The following is a 27,341-nucleotide window of genomic DNA, read 5'->3' on the forward strand; positions in this document are numbered from 1 at the left end:
TACTTTTATTGGGACATATTGGTTTGGTGGAGGGTGGAGAGAAAAAAGTCGTATGTGTTCAAGAGTAACATTTGAAAAAAGGAAAAAGCAGGTCTAGCGGCAGCTTACTTGCGAATTTCTACAGCGCAGTTATGTGCTCACCCAACAGGTGTTTTTTTTTTTTTTTTTTTTAGGGGGGGGTTACACTCCCGTGAAAGGCCACTAGATGGACCTCTGTAGTGTGCAAAAGTATGCTCGGATCATGTGATGCTGATTTCACTGCCACATGTAATATTAATGCTGTTTGCAAACAGGATCTGGGGTGTGTTCAAAAAGTCCATTGCTGAATTAATGTTTCCTTGTGAGTCTATCTTGACTGGCAGCGACGAGCACCTTCACCCCAGCAGCATAATTAATGTATATCCAGAGTTGTAAGTAGCATGTACGTACTGCTCCTTTAATTTCTGAGCCGATTTCCAGAAAGCAGCAACCTGTAACAGGCTCAGTGATCCTCCCCCTGATGGATTATTTAACAGGCGCTGAGTCCCATGTCGCCATCTGCTATAGGAAGAAAAACACAGCGGAATATTCCCTGGGGCGCATGATACGCGATAGTTATTCAGCAGCAAAAAAGGTTAATAAACTAATTTGGGGGGAAAAGATAGTTTAGACCGGCTGGTAACCCAGAACACAACTTGTGCAACAGGTGGATGCTATTGGAGACAGACAGCGGATAACCTACTGAGCTACAACGTCGGGCCAGACAAAGCCTAAGAAAGAGGTTAGTTTGTCAGTCGGGTATGAAGTTTTATTTCAGCATGTAAATATTGCACTACCTGGAAAACAAAAACCTATGAACGATAAAGGGATCTTTCATTTGAACAGCGCTTTGGGAAGACCCATGGAGCGATAACCAAGCGTCTCTCCCACCAACACCCCACCCCAAAATTAACCCGGCTACTGACATGATCCACTCATTTATAAATACAACTCTGACCCTATCCGCACTATCTGCACGGTGATCGGGTCAACGGAGGCAACCAAAGGAAGGAAGGAGTCGCGCAATCTGCAGCAGTCATGGTGGTGGAGGGTGACAAGACCCTGCTGGCCGCAAGGCAGGGGGACTTGCAGACTTTAAAAGTGCAATTAGCGGCAAATGCGCTGACCAGCGACGTCAAGGATGCGCTGGGAGCTTCGCCCGTCCACCACGCAGCCCGGGCGGGGAAGTTAGCCTGCCTGCGATTTTTGGTGGAGGAGGCAGGGCTGCCGGGCGATTGTGTGGCAACTAACGGGGCAAGCCCGGCGCACGACGCAGCAGCAACAGGCAACCTGGCATGCCTACAGTGGCTACTGACCCAAGGTGGATGTCGGCCAGAGGTGAGTTACTACAGTTGTAGCTGGATCGGTCTAAAAGTGTAGCAGACCTAACTCTGCTTCATCCGACTTGGCTGTCATTTCTCATCTGTGGAGCCTACTCCAACCCCCATTTGAATTAGCTCTCCTCCTTAAAGCACATTATATCTATTTTAGTGCCTTAAACCTCCACGTTTTTCCTAACATACACATTAAAAATCCTTCTCCTTAGGAATAAAGTCTTTAAGCTTTTATTTTAACATAACTTTCTGTGGGGTTTGCGGGTTGTTTTGTGTCACTGTCAGGTATTTTGCTCCCAAGTCCATTTGGTGTGCTCTAAATGTCCTGATGATGTTGTTAATTCTCTTGTAATCTTTAAGGTTTTGACTATAAAAGCAGAAGGTTTAAAAACCCACTGGTCTTTTTCAAAAAGGGACCTTCCTCTTTCACAAGGCCCTGAAAGTTGTTTTCATATTGTTTTGGTAAGACAGTGAAATGCAACAAATTCAAACACTGTTGTAGGTATGAAAGAAATTACATTAAATACCAGAAGTAAAGTAAGTACACAGAAAATTGTACTTGAAAAAAAAAAAGTCTAAAAACCTAATTTTCAGTGTTATGTCATGTTTCTATGGTAATAAAGTATGCAAAACTGGATTTGCAAATCCAATATCTCCTGTACAGTAAAAACAGTGACTCACAAAAGGCACAAAAAGAAACACATAATGACAGTGTAGTTTGATATTATAATGAGGGGTGGTGTTTGGTGCTGTAAGGATTGTGGTTGAAGTTTCACATGATGAAATAAATCTTATTAACCTTTTCGACCTTTTATTGTTCCTATTTGTGCACATGGCGTTTTTTCACCTGGGAATGAGTCATAGTAAACGCTCCAACACAATAACATAATCCATACCATAAGTATTCAGTGGGTTTTCTCGTTTTATTAGGTAATACGTTAAATCTCTCAGCATTAATTTGTGGAGGTTTACATCAATACTCAAAGGCCTGTTTGAGGAGTTTTCTATCCCTCTTAACACAGTTCTTGGGCAGCTGTGTGTCTTTTTAGTGCTCATGCACATAAGAACTGGTGGCGACTAATGAGTTGACATTTAGACTCAGGAGTTGTCTGCTGATATTAAGAGTAAAGTGTTGACAGTGTCACTAAAGAAACCACTGGACCCACAAAACGATGAGACTCAAAAAGCACAACTCTATCAAAGAGGTATCAAAGATGCCTTGCAGAAATAAAAATTAGACGTCTATTATTAAAAAAAAATATGAAAACAGGAGCAGAAAACTTGTGAGGACATGCAAAATCCACTCGAGATCGAGAATGATCTTAGGGCATATTTATGCTTTATTTGAATCTCAGATGATTCTTAAATTGATTTGCCTTTTACTATTTAAATCCCAAAATGTGGACACCTTGTAAAGGTTATTCTATGTTGATATAAGTCTTTTCAAATTGAAGCTGAACTTTGCCTTATGTATAATTTCTCATGAAGTACAGATATCAAGATACAGTTTTACAGTTTAGCGTGGCCCCTTATAAAGGTTATTCTTGTATATATTTATTTGTAGTATACTGCATATTCCAGCATATTCCAGAAAGATACACAGATGTGCATCATTTGTGCCCTTAAAAGGAAATTCAGATTTAGAGTTTACCTATGTAACCAATATGATAATGAGGAGGAGGAGGAGCTTTGCTTTGACTCACCCACATGGGTCTCATTTATCTTCACCTTCTTGAGCAGAGGTAAAAGTAAAACTGACAAAGTGACAAATTCATATTATGTTATTATGAGTACAACACAGTCCTACAACCCTGCAGTATTAAGTTATCCACGTGAAGAACAGTCATAAGCACTCCATCTTCAAGTGACAAAGAGTGCCCACAGATGAAGTGGTAACATGGCTGGTATGTAGTCAAAACTCTCAGTACACTTGAGTGTTTAATGCTGGTTTTCACCTTTGTTTTCTTTTTTGCTTGTTTGTGTTACGAAACTGTGATCATGAGTCTACTTGATGCTAACACCATTAGTCTGTAGCAGTGCACTACCTCAGACCTAAGCATCTGTGTTAGTAAGATGTTAACAGATGACATGTCTGTTCAAGGACCACACAAGTTTGGTCTTTTAGGTTTTCTGTGTTAGCTATTGGTCTGCCTCTTGTTAAAGCTAATTGTTTTATAGCACTGAGAGCAATTCTGTGCTTGATATTCTTGCTACTGTGGTAAGTTATGAAGGTTTTTTACTTATTTATAAAAAAAAAAAAATTGATTCCCCTTCCCGTAACAGTGAACAGGGTGGTTGTGGCTCAAGAGCTGGCAGTTCGTCTTGTGATCGGAAGGTTGCCGGTTCGAGCCCCGGCTCGGACAGTCTCGGTCGTTGTGTCCTTGGGCAAGACACTTCACCAACCGCCTACTGGTGATGGCCAGAGGGGCCAATGGCGTGATGTGGCAGCCTCGCTTCTGTCAGTCTGCCCCAGGGCAGCTGTGGCTACAACTGTAGCTTGCCTCCACCAGTGTGTGAATGTGAGAGTGAATGAATAGTGGAACTGTAAAGCGCTTTGAAGGTCTCAAAAAGTGCTATGCAATCCATTATTATTATTAACAGTACAATATACTTTGTAGCCAGTAAAAGTGGCTAGAAAAAAGTATGGGTATCAACTATTTTCTGGAGGTTATTGTTTTCTGGAAAAACAAGTAACCAGTTCAAATTAAATTAGTTATCAAATCATCATTTTATAATGCAAAGTCAGGCTGACAGTTGGTCACAGTTATTTTAAAAGGTGGGATTACAGGACTCCCTAGTTCAACATGTTCCTTATTTGTTTGCTTTACAGGCCAGGGACAGTTCTGGTGCCACTGTTCTTCATCTCGCATCCCGCTTCAGTCACCATGAGATCACAGATTGGCTGCTGAAGAATGGTGAGGTAGACCCTGGGACCCCCACCAATACAGGTGCCCTGCCTGTTCACTATGCTGCTGCCAAGGGAGACTTGCCCTCTCTCCGACTGTTATTGGGGCACAGCCCAAAGTAAGAGCAACATGATATTGTCTCCACAATTTTGTCTTCATCCTGCTGTTGATTGATAGTCATATATTTTGGTAACTTGTAGGATTTCAGTTGATGTTTTGAGCAGGAACTACAGATGCTCTTTATTTAGAACATAATCTCTAAAAGCAAGTCGGGTTCCACCACCTAAATTTTAAAATGCTCAACAAAAATCCTATAATATTGTATTTAAATTGGGGAGGGGCATATGAACTGCGATATGTATACAAATTGCAGTCCACTTTCTTAAATGCATATCTAATCAAATGTTTAAGAATATAAAACAGAAAAATAATGCATAGAGCTGTTGTTTCTGAAATATGTAACAGTATATCAATTCCACAGATTCAGGTTTCAGACTCAGTAAAACCACTTAGAAAGCCTGACGCTGATAAATGCCGTACTGTGATTTACTAAGGTTAGCGCAACAACTCTTATTTCTTTTCCGAGGTTTAAAATGTTTAACTCTGCTACAGAAATAGCCGAAAACACCAACTTTCACTCGTAGTCTGTAGAGTACAACTTGGCACTAGGGTGAAGTAAGTTGAACTTAAAGATTTAATTTGATACCTGATACTAAATGCTACCTATTGCAATGTAAATGCTCATATATTGTTTTGAAAACAAAGGATAAAAAACCTCTTGGTGGTTTAACTTTCCCAAAATACTGCACACTACTGCACCATTGATGCTGATTAAGTAATAATGCTGATATTGGTCTGTATTGGGCTGCATTTTAAGTATATATTGTATTGTACATATTAAAAAATTGGTAAACTGTAAGAAAAAAACGTGTTTTGATAATGAATTAATCATCAGGTTATTTACTTGATTAATCAATTAACAACACCAGTGCAAAAGTCCTAAATATTGGATTTAACACGTACGGCTGTTAGTTAACACGTCCCAGAGCCACATGCATGGATTAGGTGCTCAATCACATGGCTGTCGTCGTTTGGTTTGTTTATTGCTGTAGCCATCACTAGCTCTATTATTACTTGACATACTATAAAAGTTATAAAACAGAAAACATTAACTGCTCAGTGAAAGGATATTCTTTGTGCTTGTATCTGAAAAACTATCAGTAAGAATTACATACTGCTACCATAAAGAAACAGAAATGAAATAATGACTCAGTCTTTAACCCAAACTCTTTTCTAGAACTAGACTGACTTAAAATGACAAGCATGAGCCTTGTGCATTGACCCTTCAATATTGTGTGTTTGCACCCCAGATGGACGCATACCATCTGAAATTTTAATGAGTCTCATGGACATGTTAGCTCCCCGATAGCTGGGCTTCATTCACTCTTCTCCACCACCCCTCCCACTGTTGCTGTTTACCACCATCACCATGGTGACACACAGTAGCTCCAACTGGTGATAAGATAATGAGGAAAACAAATCCATCTGAAAAGACAAGCTGCTCTCTAAGCAGTAGCCTCGGGCATTGTTTAGATTGCAACTTTGCAGCCGAGAGATAAAATTGTTGTTTCAGGGTTTATTACAAGCTGCAAATTTGTATTAATGAGTTTTAAGAGGCAAAAAAATCACCAGGACTTTTTACTCTCACAGCAGTGTTCATCAGTATAAACCAATGGGTTTAAGGTTTAGGAAAGAACTCCTTATACAACATCAAAAGAGTGACTATGTTTATACAAGACCTCATAGAGTATTTCCCCCTATACTTCGTAGTCTTGAGCTACACCTCATTTCTTGGTACTTTGCTTCCAAGGAGTTGCAAGCAATATTCTTTGAGGCTTTCTGAGCATCCTTTAATTTTTCTTTGGAGATTGGCTGCTTTTTTGTTTTGTAAGACACTTAACACTGAAATATGAATCATTCAAGTATCAAAGCTGTACATAACTCAAGAGATGAACCATTTTTGTGTCTACACATAACAAACAACTTAGCAAAGGAGCAGTTTTTAATTGTATCTTTAGGCACTTTGTTAGTAGTTTCCTGTCACATTATTTGTTCCTATTTCTAGTTGAATCTATGAAAAATAACAAACGTAACACAGTTTGACAGGGATAAATTCGTATTTCTGCACCAGAAAGGCGATTCTCAAAGAGCTTTTAACTGAAAATGCAACAAGTCCTGAAAAAAATTGAGGAAACCAGACAAGTGAAAGACATAAGAAGAAGTGCCAGGCCTTAAAAACTACATACAACTGATGAACAGAAACTAAAAATCATATCCCTAATGAACAGGAAGTAGTTTAAGGAACTGACACGGGGACCTTCAGTTAATCCATCTACTGTCCACTAAACCTTCATCAGAAATGGTCTCTGTGGCTGCCAATAAGCTGTTCTTAAGGAAGGCAAACAGGGAGAAAAGGCTGAGGTATGGCATATTACACAAGAACTAGACTGCAAATTAGTGACAACACGTCTTATGAATCCAAATTTGGAATTTATTTTTTAAAATCGTCATCAGTATTTATGGAGATCATTTGGTAGTTTAAGGGCCTAACGCCAGTTACAAACTACAAAATACTGTTCATCAGTTGTCTGTAGTATCCCCCAAAAGATAGACAAATTATCAGCAACCGACACGATGTGGATATGGTTTGATAAATAGTGTGTTTTTGGTTATTCATCCTTATAAATAAAACATTTAGCTTAAATCTTTAAAAAAAATTAGCTTGATACGCATGAACTCATGAAAGTAAGAACACACCCCTTTGAACGGTAACAAACATCATTGTTTGGGTGCGCAATCAGACCGGGACACATTAGTGTCTTTACTTCCAGGGTGTCTGTTGGGTTTCAAATACACATCTAAATTGGTAGTTCACCCCCACCCACGTCCCAGTAAACCAAAACGAAAACCCTCCTGGGCTGTGTCTCTGCTGATAGCCTCAGTACACAAAAGAGTGAATGAATGTGAGATGGTGAAGGAGGGAGTGAGCGTGAGAGGCTACAGACAGGTTATGCAATCTATTAGTGCAGCTTAAGATCTTTGGCCGTGCCACAGTTTCTTCATGCAGTTGAAAAGGTTACACTTCTGCATTAAGATAATCCAGAAAAGTGGCCGCATTAACCTCCTCTGGAAACATGCAGAAGGAACAAGCATCAAATATTTGATTACTTTCAACAAATCAGCTTGTTCATTTCTTGCTTTTCACAGATTTGTTGCGTAGCAGTTGCTGAAACAGGAGTGGTAAACCCATTTCTATTAACAAAGCATGTCCTCTCCCTCCAAGAAATAACTTTGTGTTGGGTCGGGTGTCGCTCATGTATCTGATGATCTGAGCATCAAGAGCACGGGAAAACCTCCCTGCTGAAAAACATAAGAAAAGACAGAACATTATAACTAGTTTAAACATTTATTTAGACCATAGTACTTAATGAGACTATTAAACATTAAGTGTGTTTTCTAAAGATGTGTACGCTCTCTCATTTTTCTCTGAAAAACATATTTGTTATAATCCAACAGGTGTAGCAGCTCAAAACTGGTGTTTATTCTGTCTCTGACTTGTTTAAATATAATGTTGTTTGAATTTGCGATCAGATACACAGAAAGTAAAGGGTAAACAGGCCAGTGGAGTTTTTTAGTCAGCCTGTGGCTTAGCTGCACTTTTTTTTTTTTAAATCTTCTTAATAACGTCTTGGTACATGTTGAGTAGACCCACTTTCTGCTCTCTTTAATAAAAACAGGTTTAAACTGAGGGGCAGTAATGTAAATAGGCTGCATTTTTGTAGTACTTTTCTAGTCTTAGTGACCGCTCAAAGCACTTAAATTACAGCCCACACTCACTTTCTCATTCACAGATGATAAAAACAAATCAGGTACCCAGTGTCACGCCATCTCACAGACTGCAGTTGGGAATCAAACCTTCAGATTAGTGGGCAACTGAGCCACAGCTTTCTTTGTCAGGCTTCTTTCTTTATCAAGCAGGTAGCACACCTGCCATCAGGATAACATCTGTGCAGTGTGTTTCTTAAAGTGAATCAATAAATACTTTCACAGATTTCAACATGAATAATGTTTGGTTACGAAGCCAAACAAAGTATATTTTATTCAGTTTTCATCGTGCACAGTGTCAGTTAGAGCTATAAGCCAGAAGTGTTGCTTATATTTAGAACCACATCAGACATCCCTGTATGTTCCCGCTGGTTTATATATCTGTTTCAGTTATACCTTTGTGGCTGTGCTGTCAATTACTGTATATAGAAAAGGTGCAGATTAGAGCTAAGTATTGTGCCATCAGATTTCCATTGTGAAATATGTAAAAACATACAATTTCAAACAAAGAACTCACAGGTTGGGAAGCTAAATAAATCATATGATATTTTTCATTATTCAGATGGGGAAAAACCACTGAGCGGGTAACAAGCTTTTATCAAGCAAGAAGGCCATTAGTGTGACATCAATTACTTTACTAGTAATGAAGACAACCTTGGTCTTTGTTACCGTGTACATGAGTGGCTGACGAGGTAGCGTCCCTTGTGCCACTTGCTAGCTGTGTTGTCACACAAGGCTAAGCACTTTCTTAGCTCTTTGAAATCTACACCAGTTCTCCACTTCTTTGGTAGAGAGAATTCAAGCCTCTTCACTTTGAAGAGTTGTGACAAAGGGAGACTGTGCTTTGTTAGCCTGGTAACCATCAAGATTTTCAGCTATGATTAATGATAAATAGACATTTTCTTCTACACGGACGGCTGTGTGCAGATAAAATTGTTCCCACTTTTGTTACACTCATGAATAAATAATTTGACTGCCCATTTCCTGATGACAGGAATGCAGATTACTTCCCCTTCTTATTTTGAAATATTTAGTATGTACTTTTTCTGCTTGGAGCTTTTTTCTCAGTCACCCAATAGGCCCTCCTTTTTTTGATCTTCAAAGGTTAAGTTATTCCTTAGTATACTCTTCCTGTCTCAGAATAGGACCTGACTGATTGTCATTCACATGTGGCGTTAAGTGAGGCAAATCCTTTTAAAGGAAAGCACGACAGGTTTGTGTTTGACTCTGCAGGAACCAACCATCCACTTAAGCTCTGCCTCTCAGTTAACTCAACTTCTGTTGCTCTCTGGCTACTCAGTTTGTCTTTTCTACTTGCACTGTTGGACGAGCACAAAGCAAGCCAGGTAAAGCCAGTGGAGTGATAATCCTCTTAAGAGACTCCTTGCTCATTTGTCAGAGTCCAAATAAAGCACTACCTTATAGGATTTAGTGGAGATATGTTTGTTCACTCTCTGACCTCCCATTGTGACTATAAAGATCTGGGACAAGAAGGGATACAAGCATCAGATGAGGTTTTGCATTGAAGGCGGAGCCAAGGGTCATAAAGGTGAGCAGGATCTGGCTGTGCATCACTGCTGTCTGCTCTCAAAATAGCTGCATGTTAATGCTGACAAGTGTATCTTTTCCTGTCCCAACTAATTGTTAACTACAGCTTACACTTTCAGTTTTTTAGATTAATACCATTGCTTACATGTGAAGATTTAAAAAGATAAGGCTTGTGTTGTTTCAGGTTATTTTCATAGAGTGCTCTGTGCACACATGACGAAACGGATGTTTTGGCTGGCAAATAACGTGCACACCCATCATCTTGTAAGGAGCAGACACAGCCAGGTGTCTTCTCTTCAGTATAAAGACTGCCATCTTTTGTCAGAATTGCCACAAAGAGATTTTTTTTTTGTTTCGTTTTTTTTGCCTTTGTGACAATTGAAATACAATTTAAAATGAAAAATCAGCAAATCTACAACAGAATGTATTGGTCAGTCATTAACACCTGACTGAAATACGGTGGTGGGACCTTAAGAGAGCTGCGTGCAATCAAATACCCACAAATCTCAATGAACTAAAGCAATACTGTAAATAAGAGTGGGGCAAAGTTCCTTCACAACAATGTCAGAAAACCATCACTTCATGTCATTTTTGCTAAAAGCCACTGAATCATGTGGTGTACTTGGCTTTTCTCACACTGCTTCTGGAGTTTGAACTTTTTTTGTTACACAAATAAAGTCAAATATCACACGTTGTTGCTTTTCAGCGGTTGTTTTAAACCAATTTAGAACCTGGTATGGACCAGATTATTTTTCTGTCATGATACATTAAAGCATAACATTGAAACAGGGTTTTACAGGTCTGTATTATCACCAATTTGGTTTTTATTTTTCTTATTATGCAGAAGTTTTTCATTTTCCTTACTGATTCACTTTCCTACAGCCTTGTCAACTCCCAAACAAAAAACGGTGCCACACCACTCTACCTGGCCTGCCAGGAAGGCCATCTGGAGGTTGTCCAATACCTGGTCAAAGACTGTGGAGCGGATCCGAGCATTCGAGCCAATGATGGGATGACACCTCTGCATGCTGCTTCCCAGATGGGCCACAACACTGTCATTGTCTGGCTGGTGCGTTGGACTATCACAGGGGTCTGCAACCTTTTACACCCAAAGAGCCATTTGGACTCCGTTTCCACACAAAAGAAAACACTGGGAGCCGCAAATACTTTTTGACATCTAAAATGAAGATAACACTGTATATATTGTTTTTTACCTTTATGCTTTGTGTGAACAACTAAGGTGTGTTGCTTATGAAATCCATGAAGTGCTACAGAGAAAATTAAATTTTATTTATGTAATCAACACATTTTGAACTCTTAAAGAAATATAACAAAAGGAAAGACACCAACCTGAACTAAAATGATCCATGTAGCAAACAAAAACTGTTCTCAGCCACCACCCTTATATCGCCTTTGGGCAGTTGGAGCCTTGACCTGACTTTTAAAAAATAATTAGTAAAAAAGCACTATGCTGCTGAAAAATTAAAAATAGATATTTGCAAAATTCTGCCTAAATATGTATTTTACCAGGTTAATGCGTGCGGTGGGGCGTGGTCTGCAGCGCTGCTGCAGGGGAGGCGGACGCACCTGAGCCACACCCGCAATCATGCCTCGCTGCCTTTACGTCTGCGCTATCTGTGCTGTTGTGTTGTTGGTGGTGTATGTCGGGCTGTGAGGTGAAAAGCTATAGCCGGCTGTATGCGTACAGCAACCGTGTGTGAAAAGTGGTCAATAAAGAGATGCTGAAAAGCGTGTTCATGCAAACATCGTCGGTCTGCCGTGATATGTTTACAATAAGACTTATGGTCCCGAACCTCTGCGCACAGCGTCTGCTAATCGGGGCTGTACGAAGTCAGTTTACGCAGGACTGTAAGCTGTCATCTGTGAGGCGTGAGCGGTGTTTGTCTTTAACATAGTTAATGGTGGAGAATAGCTGCTGACATAATGTGGATCCGAAGATCCATAATTGGCCTACCTGGGGTTGAAAGTCTCGATAAATGCACGGCGTTTCGGCGGGTACACCGGCTTCCGCGAGTGTGACTCTTATTTTGAGCGATGAAAAAATAATAGAATATAATTTTATTTTTATATTTCAATATCACAATAATCTTCCAATTTAGAACTACAAGTTAAAAAAAAGAACTAAACACAAATAAAATACACTTCAGCTAAATACTAATTTATTTTCCCAAACCACGCGGAGCCGCAGTATGAGGACTAAAGAGCCGCATGCGGCTCTGGAGCCGCAGGTTGCCGACCCCTGGACTATCAGAACACTGTAGATCATGTCTTAATAATGGAATAGTTTTTCCCCGCTAAATGTGGGTGTTTTTTTTAAACGGAACAAGTAAAGGTACAATACTGATATTTATGATTAAGCAAATTACTTAATATTAGTAGTATTAGTATAATATGCTTGTGATATCTAAAATAGCTTGTGATATCACCAGAAGTCACATCATAATTGAACTTTTAACCAAATTTTTCCTTCATCATTTACTTGAAAAATGTGCCAAAACCACCGTTTACTACTAGAGTCACAAAAATTGGACCAAAAGCATCTGAAATCTTTCTGATGACTGCTAAGCATTAACCTCCATCTTGTTTCGTGCAGATGAGTTTCACGGAGATCAGCCTGACAGACAGAGATGGTGACGGAGCCACGACGATGCATTTTGCAGCCAGTCGTGGTCACGCAAAGGTCCTCAGCTGGCTTCTGCTGCATGGTGGGGAGATCGTCACTGACAACTGGGGAGGGACCCCCCTCCATGATGCTGCAGAGAATGGTGAACTTGAGGTGTGTGTTAGGTCTTATTGGATCAGCACAGTAGCAGAATGTGTGTAAAGAAGCGCTCTTTCAAGAATTGTTGAAGTATATAGAGAAAACTATGTTTTTCATGATTATGTTTTTTTTCTTTTTTTTTTTTTTACAAAAGAGTTGATCAGTGTGGACTTTTAAGAAGCTCACTGAAACACAAGTCAATAGGGAAGAACAAAGGTTGCTCAGTCTGAGAACAACAAGCTTATTCCAGCTTCCACTGGTGCTTGGTAGAAAGCTTGTTAAATTCTTGCTTTAAACTGTTTCCAAGTTTCTGTAGACTTTGAAACAGAAACTTTTTCATGAGAGAGAGAAAAATGAATGATAACTAAGAGAAGATCAAAGAAAAGCATGATACTGCTACATTAAGTATTTTGCTTTTAGCTAGGACATTTACATTAATTAGTTGATCAGTGAGGGAGTGTGGTGATATAATATGGTGTTTTTCTGGTCTGATGCAGTGTGAAACAAAACACAATTTGTGTTAACATGTACTCTAAGCCCTGCATTTATCCACTCAATATGTCAAACATTTTACATGTTGAGAGTCTGTCACACTGAACTGAGTGGAGTGTAAACAGTTTTTATCGTTGCTGATTGAAGATGAGTTTAAGCAGCCTGTTTCACAAACACTGACATCAGTCCACTCTGGAACTTTCTCTGTCTGCTTTTCAGTGCTGTCAGATCCTTGTTGTTAATGGAGTTGACCTGGGCATAAGGGACCAGGATGGCTTCACTGCAGCAGACTTGGCCGAATACAATGGCCACTCCCAGTGTGCCAAGTATCTGCACACTGTGGAGAACATGGTAAGAGTACATGTCTAAAAAAATGTAAATGTTGGATAGATAGATAGATAGATAGATAGATAGTAGGGGTGCAACGATACACAAAATTCATGGTTCGGTTCGATACTTTGGTGTCACGGTTTGATATTTTTTCGATACAAAAAAATGTTCATGCTTTTTTAATTTGTAATTTATTAAAATTATAAATATATATTTTAACTCAAAAGTACAGTTTTTAAATTTAATGTTACTGAAACAACAAAGTAATAATATATATATATATATATATATATATATATATATATATATATATATATATATATATATATATATATATCTGATTGAGGAATCACTCATCTTTGGAAAAGAGAGTTTATTACAGAGAAATGTCTCTTTCCAAAATAAAAGCTATACTATACGCTTCTTTTGGGCTATATTCTCAGTAGCATATTAAACATATCAGGTCCCCATAAGGAGAATCATGTGCTAACAGCTGTCTAAATGACTCTGGTAAAGTTTGTAGCATGCCTGCTTGTTGTTTTTGTCTGCTTCCACTTGTCTTTGCACTAGGATGATGTCGGAGTAAATGTGCAGTCATATTCGTTGTGTTCCCACTAGTGCTGTCAACGTTAATCTGAAATGAGGTTAACGCCACAACACGGCAAATCTCCGTTAACGAGCTACCGCGGATTCCCCCGTGCGTGGGGCTGGACGGCCAACACCTTAACGAGCTAACTGCGCTAACGCACTAGTTCCCACCAATGTAATTGAGCATTGCGTGTCACATCCGACATACTGTTTTACTTTTGTCCATGATGGCTTACCATCAGGGTCATACATCACATGAAAACCAAAATAGTTCCAAACGCCAGATCTGAATGAGGGTGGGGGAGGTTCAATTTGCCATGTTGCAACAAGAGCCTAACTTCTGTCTGCTAGCTTGCCCTGCGCTCAGTGAATCTGCGTTCGACTACTCCGCCTAGGCTGCACTGTCAAGCGCAGATCCACTGAGCGCTCAACACAGACAGCATCGTTGATAAAATAAATTACAAATTTTGTATTGTTCGATACATATGCGTACCGAACCGAAAGCACTGTATCCAACGGTTCAATATCGATACGAATATCGTTGCACCCCTAATAGATAGATAGAATGAATAATGGAGATATTTCAATAATGTTTAGCTTTCTATGAACCTGCCTCCCATGACAGACTTCAGACTCAGATAATTAGTCAAGCTACCTGACACACAGTGCTCTCCATGGCCTTAACCCTCTGATGTTCCTGAGTGGCCAGGGGAATAATTCTTTCTCACAGAGCTCGTTTGGCATCGATGACATATTTCTCTCTTCTTGTGCTCTTTCTCATGGGGCGCATTCAGCCAATTGAGTCCTGCATTGTGGGAAAAGCAAAAAGATCCCCAGAGCCATTCTCACTAGCTGTGAGGTGTTTCATTAGTGTGCCTGTAATGCTGTTCTTCTCCTCGTTAAGTCACCAGGGACTGAGTGGCAGTGAAATTTAACAGCTGATGAATGCACATGTAGATTTTAATAAGAGACAAATTTATGAGCCTGCCATAATGACCCTGTATCGTCCTAAATCTAAAAATTAATGAACCAGATGTGTTTTATTAATGATTAATAAGTAATTAATTGATGTACAAATGCTTTTTGCTTTGTTTTAGTAATGTGGAAATGATATCCATATATCAGACAACCAAGTAGAATAAATTGAACAATCGTGAAAATTGGATGTTCATAAAACTTGTCCCCTCGCAGAGTGTGGAGCACCGCGTTTTGTCCCGGGATCCCTCGACGGACCTTGAGTACAAGCAGCCAGACTCTGGCCTGTCCTCCCCAAACACCACCATGCCTCCTTCCGCCCAGGCAGCACACTTTGACATCGGTTCACCATCCAGCTCCCTGTCCAACTACGACTCAGCCAACTCCAGTCAGTCCAGCACTGGGGAGAAGAGGAGCAGCTTGACAACGTCACGAGGCCCACCTGCTCAGCTGAGCGCAGTTGCACACACAGGTCTGCTGCTCTTTACACATTAAGGATATAATATGTATTTTTTTCAAGCATTTCAGAATGACAAATGCCGATCAGATCAACAGCTACATATATGATATTATATTTAATCTCATCTTAATAAGATTGTTGCATGAAAGGCTTGCTATCTTCAGTCTATATCCTGACTCTACTATTATGGTATTTCAGCAATAATACAGTCAGCAAAGCGCAGGAAACAGCATGGAGCAGTTTGCTTGCTGTCGCTTGATGTCAAAGGTGCCATACTAGTGCTGCACCCTAGTGGCCTGTGTGCAGACGTCATTAGTGTGACATTCATGTTTCTCATTCATCTCTCAGTTGTGTAATCAGATGTAGACTGGAGGGAATGTTTTACAAATGCACACATTTTCCTTCCTGTAACAGGCTGTTGTTTTCACAGGTGCACCAGAGACAGCCATTTCAGACATGCAGGCATACATGGATATGCTAAACCCAGACATCAGCTCCGATACGCACAAGAAGAATGAGGAGCCTGATGATGGAGCCTCCAAGCTTCCACCACCACCGCCGCCCTTTCCCCCACCGCCTCCCCCAGAGTCTCCTCCGAGACCCCCTCCACCCCCCAGCTACCCAGCTCCACAGCCTCCACAAGAGCCATTGGCAGCCGAGTTCCTTAAAGTCAAAAGCAACTTGCGCCGTGTGGACAACAAATCCCAAAAAAAAGAGACGCTGGTAAGCTCTCGGTTTAGCTGAGGAAAAGCTGTTTGTCGGAAGTGCCATGAGGTTGTGCAAATATTTTCTCTCTATGGAGGAAAATGTGACAGAAAAATGAAAGCAACCATATTTATATAAATTAGTGTTTGTGCATTTTCACAGCCTGGCTTATTTATACCGCTAGACCAGCAGAAGATTTCTTTAATGTGACTTCACACAACATCAGCTTCAACATGCTCACTTTTAGTTAAACTTCAGATGTCATTCATTTTGGGAAAACACCAAAAGTGACATGATGTGACCAATACTAGAGAAACAGAAGGAGCGGGATGGGGGGGGGGGGGGGATAAACTAGCCACTAGCTGTTATTTTCCCTTGTGCCTAATCAGTGAGCTATAACTCTTATGTAACAATGTGCCTTGTCTTATACCCACAATGATGTTATTGTGTTAGCATTGCTAACGAGGGCAAAGAATATGCTCATTACCGTATCAGGGCTCTGGCTTGACGCACAAACAATGGTTGATGGGTTTGATCTTAATGCCAGTAATTAATCTGGCCCAAGATCACTCAAAAATGTAGCTGACAAGAAGCAGCCATTAGGACTGGCATAAACATTAGTGTCTGTAATGCTTTTGTTGATTTAGTATTAAAAATGGTTGTGTAGGTGTAATTATAATTGAAACGTAAAGAGCCATTCTGGGAACACTGCAGTACATGTGAATTTATTTAATATATGAGTCTCTGTCCAGTTACAAGTTTACTTGACTTCCACAAAACACTCAAACCAAGCATACATATATATATATATGTATGTATGTATATATATATATATATATATATATATATATATATATATATACATGAAGGTCAGGAGGCAGCAGAAACAGCTGACTAAACAAAAAAATCAATTGTTCAGACAGGGGCCGTGTGTATGGTTGTTGTTCGCTGTCATCAAGTCCACAGTTAGTGAAAGTGTCCTTTCGCCATAGATCATCTCCATGGTGAGTTCTGTGTGTATTTGTATCTAGGAGCATGTGGCGTCAGCCATGTGGAGCTTTTAATTAGTACCCCGACCCCTCCCTCCCTTCTTTGTACCCAGGTGACTGGCCCTGGGCGGCCATCATTAACATTTAACAATGAAAGCACACATAAGATCATTGTGCGCAACATACGTCGGAAAGAAAACAAATTACCTTGAAACAGTGAACAGTGTCATTTCATAATCTAGTAAAGGAACTTCATGTGCAAAAATTATTTTAAAAGCTTACTAAAAGATATTTTAGGAGGGGGGGGTGCATCTGCAGTCTTTCTGGAAAAATTTGGACTTTGAACTCTCACTTACATGAGATCTTTGCTGCTAATTCTGGGCCCTGAAAGCTAGAAAATTCTCATAATCCTAAAGCCTGGGAGATTTGCATGTGACTGACCACGGTCAGGGAAACACATGGGTGTTGGTGTTTTGCATAAGAGGAAACGGGTAGAGTTGAGGAGTGGTTGGTCTACGGGTTAGTGGTGACATCACTGCCAGCATTGTGGCCGGCCCAATAGGTTATTGATGAGACCTGTAGGTAAATTGAGAGGGCAGGTAAAGTGACAGGCATAGCACTGAGGAGAGAGGAGGTGAAGCTCTGGATCTGGTGACAGCTACCTTCTTTGCTCTGCTGGGTTTTTGTGGATGAGACTCTGTCTGTACTGGAGGAGAGCTATAAGAGAGGACTCACAGCGCTGAGGTAAGGTGTTAACAGGAAAAAGTGCTGTCACGTAGTGGGAAAAAATGAAGAAAAAAGATGCTACAAATTGTTTCACATATTATCTCCAGGTTCAGGTTGGAGCGGTTTAAGCCGCTGTATGAACGATGAGTGTGTTGCATAAAAAGTCATGCTTGAATTTTAGACTTGGATTTACTTTACTTTTTAAAAGGTTATTTCAGTAGTTTGCTTTTAACTTTTATAGGATGTCAAAATATTTTAATACGACCGTGCCTTTTGCAAGGCTACATGCAAATGTGCTAAACCTCTTCAACAACAAACAGGTTAAACAACCATCTATCTATCTATCTATCTATCTATCTATCTATCTATCTATCTATCTATCTATCTATCTATCTATCTATCTATCTATCTATCTATCTACCTATCTATCTATCTATCTATCTATCTATCTATCTATCTATCTATCTATTTATCTATCTGTGGGTGTGTGCGTGCGTGTGTATAAAACATATGACTTTATGCTGAGAGATAGATCTATATAATGGGAAGAAAGGTTGTCTGTGTGTATGCTTCTCTGTGGCTGATGGGAGCGGGGGGCAGCTATAATGCTTTGTACAATTGCTATTGTTGACCCACCTCCCTGGAGGATGACAAACCATCTGTAGCACTCCCCAGCTCACATTACTCTCCTACTTGATGAGTGCTCAGGGACCATTTCTGTGACAGCAGACATGAGTCAACAAAGTTAAATAGGCTTATAAAAACTCAGAACATGACACCACAGAGGAGGAGAGGTCAGGGGTCAGCTGTCAATTATTGGTTATGTTAAACACTGTGCTCTTGTCTGGATTTTGTGCGAAGCCATGACCTATGCACGCATTACAATGTAAATGACCGCAAGTCTGTTGCCTAGCCCTGGATTTGAAAGGCAAAGTAATTGTATTTTTTTCCGTCAACAACTCTCGCACGCTTGTAGCTGAAAGCTTTTAAGGTTCATTTTTGACATTAAACATTAAAAATGTGCTGTGTTGTCTTTTACACACATTTTGTAGTGCACACTTAGTGCACATCAATTATTTCAATTTTAAAAAGTTTTCATTGAATTTGATTTGAGTTGAGTAAATGCAAATTTGAGGCTTTTTGCATTAGTAAAATCTGTCCACAGAAAGACTGGAAAAGCATGTTAGTCAATGTGATCGCATCCATCGCTACTGTCCGGTAACCTGGTAACTCTCATGTATATGCACGCTTTAACCCACACAGTTTCTTTTAACACCAGCTTTGATATCCTGGCTTTACAGCTCCAATTGTTGGATAGATGTCGGAGTGGAAAGTGAGAGTCCATAACTAAAGGTTCAAGTTAGTGACCTCTGACCTTGCTCTTAGAGAACGGTCTCCCTTACGCTGGTGTAAAAGTTGCATTGCATCCATCCATCCAGCTCCACAAATTTAGCATGGAATATCAATGACTATTGAACCAAACTAAAGCCTTGTTGTGAAGTGTTGTGAGTGAATAAAGCCACTTTGGTCACAAGAGAAGGCTAATCTGGGAATAAAAGATGGTAAATATGTTGTACACAGCATCGCATAATGAAAGGTTCACTCCCAAAGCATTGACAATGATTATAAGTCACAATAAAATAATTCAATGCAATTCAGCACAACATAAATGATTATACATTTTTGCATCCAAATCCAAAAATCAGTCTATCGATAGCCATCATTCATTGACTGGTTTTACATGCACTTCAAACTAAAAAAAAAAAAAAAACTCACATGAGTGAACGTTAATGTACTCCTGTGAAAGTCGGTGGGTTAAACAACATAAATTACATTTCTCCTTTCTCTCTCTTGATTGAATCTCTTAATCAGTTGACTCTTGGAGAGAGCCACGACAAATTGCGCCGTGTGGATTCAAACAGGAAGTCAAGGAGTTTCAACAAGCAGCCCAGCACTGGGGACTACTACAAAACCCTGGGGAGCGACACGGCCGAGCCTTGTGGGAGCAAAATCATGGCACCCAACGAGGAGGTGAGCCCGAGCTCTGCCGTTTATGCAAACTATACATGGTTAAAAATTATAATAATATGTCTGCCTCTATATATGTTTGTTGTATTATAGGTTGTTATTTTAATGTATGTACTTGTCTATATGTTTCTGGAAATGTGTGTGAAAAATGCTTTTTTGCCCTGGTATGTTTGCTTTTATTTCTTTATGTGACATACCTTTTTTAACACAAGGCAGCTTAATATTGTGTGCATTATACAAAAATATAAAATAAATATTACTTTGTTATAATTCAGTTATCTCAAAATTTTGGGTGACATTGAAAGTCAGTACATGAGCTGGAAGTCTGATGGATGTAAGGTTAGTAGTGGGTTGACATAGTGTGCCCTGGTTCTTCCATGAAGGCTCCTTTTCTCCTTTTTCCTTTCTTAACTCCTTATAAGGTCATTCCAGTCTGAGGTTTAGCTTGCTGACGATGGCATTCGGTTACAAAACTGGCTGCACTATTTGCCTAAGCATTGCCACTCAGCATGTTATATAATGTTGCGTCCTCTTGAACTTTTGTTTGCCACCTGATCCAAATTATCCCCTTATTTCCATTGCCTCTTGAGTCTCCACCCCATTGTGTAAACTGTCCAAGAGGCTACAGTAGATCAAACTCAGTATGATCGCTGACAACAAAGCACTTAGCAAGAAATCACCAACGAAAGGGACACAAAAAGGAGAATCCCACTGAAGCTGAACGTATTTGTTAGATAAGTGGCCAGCTTGTATGTGTTAGGCTGTAATAAAATCCCCCACATGTACATCAGACTGCAATGTAAACATTTTGATAATGCTTTTTTATTGACTTAGGCACTATTTATTAGCCTACTCGGTCACCATTGACATAATGCGCTTACACAACAGAATTTCCCCAGAAAGGACAAAAGGTTAGTCCAAAATTACGTGCCATTGTAGGTGCCCTGAAAAGTTGATCAAGGAAAATTTCTGTTCGCGTTTGCATGTCAATCCCATTATTAAATATAAACTGTGTGCTTGTTGCCACATACCTTCACAGGCAGCTGAATGAATAGAATCTGGCAGACTCTCACCAACATCCCTAGAGAAGTGTTCTTATAATCTCCTGGGTATCAGGGGTGGGGGTGTTTTGGATGACATGGGTTATAATCCTCATTGAGCCAATTAAGGCCTCAGCGGGGCCCCTCCTGGTCTCAGCACAACCCTAGCAGATGGGCTGGCTAATCAGCAGAAGCGGCACGTGCTGCCAAGACCCATCTGGACATGGCCAACCCCCTTCCAGCTCTCTGGGGGGTTTGAAAAGTAAAGGCGGCAACAATGACAAGCACGCGTCTGAGGAATAATGGAGCGGTGGAGTCGAGTTAAATGTCATGGTCTATTAATTTGTCTCCACAGGAGGTGCGGCACACTTTCAGAGTGTGTCAGACGTATGCACTGGGCGGGGCGGGGCAGTGACAGATGGCTGTTTTCCCCTCAGACCTTTCCCCCTTGAGATTATGTCATATTAGCTGTTATTAGCAAAGGGCATTGTGTTGTTATGAGTTAATGAAAGACAGGAGGAAGCTGAAGTACCGTGCCACTATACATTTGCGCCTGTCAAGCCTCAGCGCAGGAATCTCAAGCTCTCTCAGATATTATTTTAGATAAATGTTGTGGCATCTTTTTTTCACCAGTGAATTTTTTAAAAAAAATTTCCAACACTGAAAAAAAAACTTTTTGTAAGGCACAAAGAAACTCTCAAGAGTATGCAAAAAAAATTGTGGAGCAAAAATAAGTGTTATTTTAATTCTTTCAGGATAAAGCAGTGTTTCCAGTTAACAACAATGTAGTTTTTAAGACAAAACCTCAGAATGCAGAATGAGTGACATTTTTTTTACTCTCCCTTTTGTTGGTTCAGGGTTCTGTGTTATTGGAGGAGCCAAATGAAAATCCCGCCCAAAGCTCTGAAAATGGGACTACAGAGGAATCTGTTCCTCAACCACCACCTCCTCCACCACCACCTCTCCCCCCAAGCAATCCAATGCCAACACCCCCGCCACCTCCTCCTCTGCCTCCGGAGACACAAACCCCTCAGAATAATGCCAACGTCACGCCCACCAATCAACGACGCCCATCTTCGTCGTCAGGAAGTAAGTCAACCAAACCTGCTTTTTTCCCTAATCTCAATACTTTTTTCCCCATCTTTGTTTCCTGCTATATTAGTCCTAGAAAGCAGAGACTAGTGTATTAATGGGTACCAAGTAATCACCCTGGGTAAAGATGAGTTGAGTCTGACCCTAGCATTCTAAATAAGAGATTATAAATTAATGATGTAGCGCTAGCATTACCCTGAGAACTGGTTTAGTGTTCAGCCATTTCCTTAAGTGCCCTGGACGCACTGGATGATGCAGTCTGACGGTGCACATGCCGCTCGAGTTGCAGGGAAATTTTAACTTATGTATAAGGCTGTTTTTTAAGTGCTAAAAATGTGGAATTTTAAAATACATACGTGTTTTAAGATTTGAAACAAAATATCTATCTTGTTCTAACGTTGATTAATGCATTTCCTTTTTCTAGAAACTCATTAATATACAAGGAAATTCAGTGAAAGTGCAGTTCCTAAATTCGATTATGACAAATCCAGTTCTTGAAGCTGACATCTCCCATTCTTTGCATACATGTCTACATACATAACTTCCTGCTTATACTATTGGTCAGTATACTACAAAAGCAAACTGGAAACTGAGCAAAAATACCAAAAATCTTTGCTTAAAGAATCTTGTTAATGATAGGCAGATATCAGTTTTACCTGATAAAGATATTACATGAAGAGTGACAATATACAAAATACTCTTTTCTCTTGTAATTCTAAATACATTGATGTCGCCTGGTTAAAAACTGTCACTTTCAATTCAGCATTGCTTTTCTGCTTTATAGGTTTCTGTTTACATGTTCTTTATCTCTCCTGTTTGCTCTCCATGCACTTCTCTCTGTTTTGTTTCTTTTGTTTTTTCCCTCTTCTTGCCTGCCACCATGTGCTCTGTCAAGGCGGAGATAACTCTGCCTCACAGGCAGAGGGAGGAGCACTTAGACAGATGAAGAGTAAGTAGAGACTGCGAATCAATTGCATTTAAGCTAAATCACTTCATCCTGTTTAGATACATTCAGAGTTCACAGTTGTCCTTCCCACTTACATGCCATTTTATAACATTTGTATAAATTCTAGAGCATTTTAACCTGTCCATAGCATTTTATGTAAATAACTTTATATGAGATATTGTTTCAAACCATGAGTATCCAATTTATCAAAGCAGCTGTTCTATCACCCTTTGAAAACTGAACTGAAGGAAATTTACTTTTAAGTACAATGTGACCGTGATTGCTGTTAACAAAGGCAATGTTTGAATGATTACCTAAATTTTTTTTATGTATTTTTACCCAATGCCGCATGGTTTTCCTGTCAATACAGTGAGGACGAGTATTAGTGCAGAGTGACTGTATTCCAGGTAAAACAACATAAAAAAAAGATTTTTACTAAGATTTCAGAATCAGCAAAATGGCACCATAAAACACAGAATAACAGAAAATTCAACATTACAATCTAATTAAGAAACATTTTGTAACAAGTACAGCAGGCGAGGCATTTTGTTACCTTAAACAAAGCTGTAAGTAAACGCACCATTAAAGTATAACCTGGCTATAGCATAAGTGACAATTATACCTTTTTACAGTCTCTTTATGTTATCTGTACGCTTTGTTCAGCAATTATCCAACTGTCCTATCTGTTCATGCTCCTTCTGCCGACCAATGGTAGGAGAGCAATAAAAGACTTAAAGCTAAAGAGTGGTGTGTGCTCGCTAATGGCATGAGTCGCGTGACACTGTTAAACAAGTTGTTTAGTGGTCATAAAATTAAACGCCACCAACTCGTTTGAGAGCTTAAGATGAATTTACAGCTCAAACACTCGTTGTCGCCACAGCAGCAGAACAAGTGGCTAATTCCAAATGCTGCTGCAACAATGGCGATGGTTACGAGTCCTTTATTGTCCTGTTGCTCTTCTATCGAGAACAACCGCTTACCTTTTATATTGCACTGCGCACATTTTCATCTAATGATTTGTTTAACAGATTTAACCAGTAGTGATAAACAGGCCATAAAATTAAAAGCCTTCTATTAATCTCGGAGCAACAAACCTGGCGGCTGAATGAAGAGGTTTATGTCTCTGTGGTTTTCAGTTTGTAAGGGTGCAAATGATCCTGCTTTTTATATAATAGGTCATAGCTGACCTTAACAGCAACACACCATAGGAACAAGTCACACTGTTTGCCCACTGTGTGAGTCTCTTCATAGAAACCTCCACCCTCTCTCCACCCACATCCCAGGCTAAATACAATCATACTAGCAAAGACTCAAAAACACAAATTTTAGTCTCTTTTCAAAAAGTTGCAAGCACACCAACTTAGAATGTGTCTTTTTTTTTGAAAGATACAGCTGTTTAATGTTGTTTAGCTGTTTTTAAGTTTGAAAAAGCATTTAATCATGCTTATGTGCAACTGATCTAGTTACATTTTAGCCCAGGATATTTTAGATTTGTACCTCTCGTGCGATGTACTGAGCTTTTTAAAATGAATTTAAATAGCCGTCAAAGGTGTTTCAGCTCTTTCTTTTTTATGCTGAAGCTTTACACAGGCCGCAGTTTCAATCAAGCACACATTGTAAAAGGCTTAGTGGTGTCACACACAGGCAAATCTCTCTCTCTTTCGCTCTCTCACTCGCTCTCTCTCTCTCTTTCTCTCTATCTCTCTTTCTCTCTCTATGTGATGCAGAAAATATGAGGGGCAGCTGTATGTGTCTCGAAACAGTTTATCAGGTCGATCGAACTGAATCTTGGTCTGGCGTTGGGCACTGAGAAGCCGGGGATTGAAACACAGTGTGCGTGTGTGCGTTTGTGTGTGTTAATTCCTAGCTGGCTTGCCAATGGCTGGCTGTCACTTCCAGTTACGGGTGATTCCTTTAGATTTCCCCCAACTGTGATGATAGGTCTTTAATGGAAAGCTGTTCTCTCCTCCCCACGAGAGAGACAGAGAGAGCAGGGAGAGTGAGGAGGGGTGGCACGCTAGCGAGTCTTTGTGTCCGGCCGGAGCATTGCGGTTGTCTCAACAGGGAGCACTTTTTCAGTAGGACTCTTTTTTTGTTTTGTTTTTTTTTCCATTCCGCACATAGAGGATGAGTAAACAATGAAGGATTGAGGATATTTATTTTCCTAGAAAAAAACATTCGCAAAAACAGGTGAGGTGTTCTTTTGTGCGTTTGCTTCAAAATATTCTACTTTTAAATCCTGGTAAAAAGATATGCGTAACTGTTAGTTGTGCACTACAGCATCATCTTTGAGCTTTTTCCATTTACACTTTAAATGTTTTCTTGCTTAAGAACTCAAACGACAGCTGCAGTGGTGCTTGCATGCAGTACTTTATGGTTTTCTTTATGGTTAGTATAATGATTTTGAAAAGCTGATCTAAATGTATAATTGCATAAATTAGCGGCATATTTTGACATTGCCTGATTGGCATAGGACCAATTTTATTTTTCCTTTAAAAGTGAAAATGAAGTTAATTTTCAATTGCATTGAAACAGAGTTTGAAGTTGAAGTGTAGTTAAATTTGTTGAAGGATTCATTCAGTAGATTATTGTAAACGGGAACTGAATGTATATCTTTTTAGGGTGTTTAACAGCAGCTGAGCTGTAACGATAATGGTCAGATGACAATGAAAGAGACTGTGTGTCTCTGTTCTTTGAGTTCACCGTAATGAAAGTATATTTAATTGCTCATCCTCATTTAATCCTGGCTCACTCCAGCTGTTGGCTGATTTAACAGTTGACCAACGATATTTACGTCTCCAGCAAACATTCGACCCCAGCAGGAATAAAGGCAGATGCCAACCAGAGTAATCAAATCTAAAAAGAAACTTATCTAGCTTATCCATGAGTGAGGTTTAGAATACCATTATGACCTCCCATCATTGTCCAACATGCTCCAGGTCAGCATTGTTACCTTGCTGATTGGATGAAATATTTAACAGTGAAATGCCACTCAAGCCCTTCTTCTCCTCATCAGTCTATCTCTCTCAGTCTGTCTGTATCCATCTCTCTCTGCTCAATCTTTCTACCTGGTTTCACTTGCCTGTTCTGTCCTTTTGTCCGCAGGCGCAAAATCTTTCAACATGATGTCCCCCACCGGCGACAACTCGGAGCTGCTGGCAGAGATCAAGGCAGGGAAGAGCCTCAAGCCCACACCTCACAGTAAAGGCTACACCACTGTGTATTCCAACAGCGGGCCCACAGGAAACAATGTAGGTCACTTAGCTTCCTTAGCTACAGACAGTGACTCATGCAGAAGGGATCGTTCTGAAAGTTAACTCACAGTTTTTACCATCAACTGTGGATTTGATGTCACGCTCTCTATTTTAAATGAACTATATGCAAATCTAACCACATTCTGGTCGGATTTATGAAAGTCAAAATCTCACTCTCTTTTAGCCACATGTGTTAGAATTTATGTGACTTCTGTTTGTTTGTTTTTTTCCATCTGTGCCTTTATTTCTCTTCAGGAAAACTCTACATCTCCAGAGAGTCGATCATCTAGCCCACCAGCCAAACCGCCATCCCCTCCGCCAACCAGCGCACCAGTGACCTCACAACCCACCAATCCGAGCCCCAGCCCCAGTCCCAGCCCCAGCCCCAGTCCCAGTCCCAGCCCCAGCCCCGCTGGCTCTGGATCTGGCAGGACCGTGTCAACATCTGGGAGCAACGAGCAGCTGTCCTCCAACTCTGTGATCAATGGGAACAGTGGTGGAGGCACAGCAAAAGCGGATTCAGGGCGGAAGACGAGTCTCACAGATGTTGAGGCTCTAGTGCCTACTCACGATGAACAAGGGAAAGCCATCCCTGAATGGAAAAGGCAGGTGATGGTGCGCAAGCTTCAGGTCAAGATGCAAGAGGAAGAAGAGCACAAACGCAAGGTAGGCATAATGGCTGAGTGTCATTAGCTATCCCATTTGTGGGCCTATAAATTTAACAGTGTACAGTAAAAGTGAATAGAAATGACTTCAGATTCAGATCATTAGCAAAGCAAAGGGGATAGCTGTTGCTTGGATTTGAGCGTGGAAGTTTGTGATTTTGAACCACAGACAGTATAAAAGATGGACGTAGCTACTGTTACATCACCCACTGCTTCTGCAGTCTTGTTTTGAAACCTCAAGATGAGCGTTTTCTCCATCACCGTCTTGATTTTGGGAAAAAAAAGGATGTGATGAGGAGTTTTGACTGTGAAACCACATACTCACTGGCAACCACAAGACATTTTCACAGATAATCTGCCATTTTGAAACATGGTATGAACAAGATTTGCAAAACTAGACTTTTTAGCAGGTTTAAAGCACTTCCTTCTTCCTAGCCAGAAACTACATCCATGTTTTATACTGTCTATGCTTTGAACACTGGCATTGTGCGAAGGCATGTTTAATTTAGTTCCATTTTTGCATGAGATCATTTTTGCTCTTTGTGTTGGCTTTTCTTAGAAGTCGCTAGTTTAAAGCT

At 40.1% G+C, this 27,341-nt stretch overlaps 1 protein-coding gene across 1 annotated transcript in view; it reads left to right on the plus strand.

The window, feature by feature from the left end:
* Positions 1–526: 526 nt before the first annotated feature.
* The window catches only part of espn (espin), a 36,713-nt gene continuing 9,898 nt past the window's right edge, over positions 527–27,341 (plus strand). Inside the window, exons 1-12 of the mRNA XM_087834066.1 lie at positions 527–1,356; positions 4,183–4,376; positions 10,574–10,760; positions 12,306–12,488; positions 13,185–13,316; positions 15,075–15,330; positions 15,749–16,041; positions 19,611–19,769; positions 21,664–21,895; positions 22,794–22,847; positions 25,950–26,095; positions 26,354–26,764. Of these exons, the coding sequence (XP_087690192.1) occupies positions 1,057–1,356; positions 4,183–4,376; positions 10,574–10,760; positions 12,306–12,488; positions 13,185–13,316; positions 15,075–15,330; positions 15,749–16,041; positions 19,611–19,769; positions 21,664–21,895; positions 22,794–22,847; positions 25,950–26,095; positions 26,354–26,764 (2,547 nt within the window). The 5' untranslated portion in view covers positions 527–1,056. The remainder of the gene's footprint in view (positions 1,357–4,182; positions 4,377–10,573; positions 10,761–12,305; positions 12,489–13,184; positions 13,317–15,074; positions 15,331–15,748; positions 16,042–19,610; positions 19,770–21,663; positions 21,896–22,793; positions 22,848–25,949; positions 26,096–26,353; positions 26,765–27,341) is intronic.

Source organism: Neolamprologus brichardi, chromosome 20 (genome assembly GCF_056152115.1).
Source record: "Neolamprologus brichardi isolate AB-2024 chromosome 20, ASM5615211v1, whole genome shotgun sequence".
NCBI classification, from domain to species: domain Eukaryota; kingdom Metazoa; phylum Chordata; class Actinopteri; order Cichliformes; family Cichlidae; genus Neolamprologus; species Neolamprologus brichardi.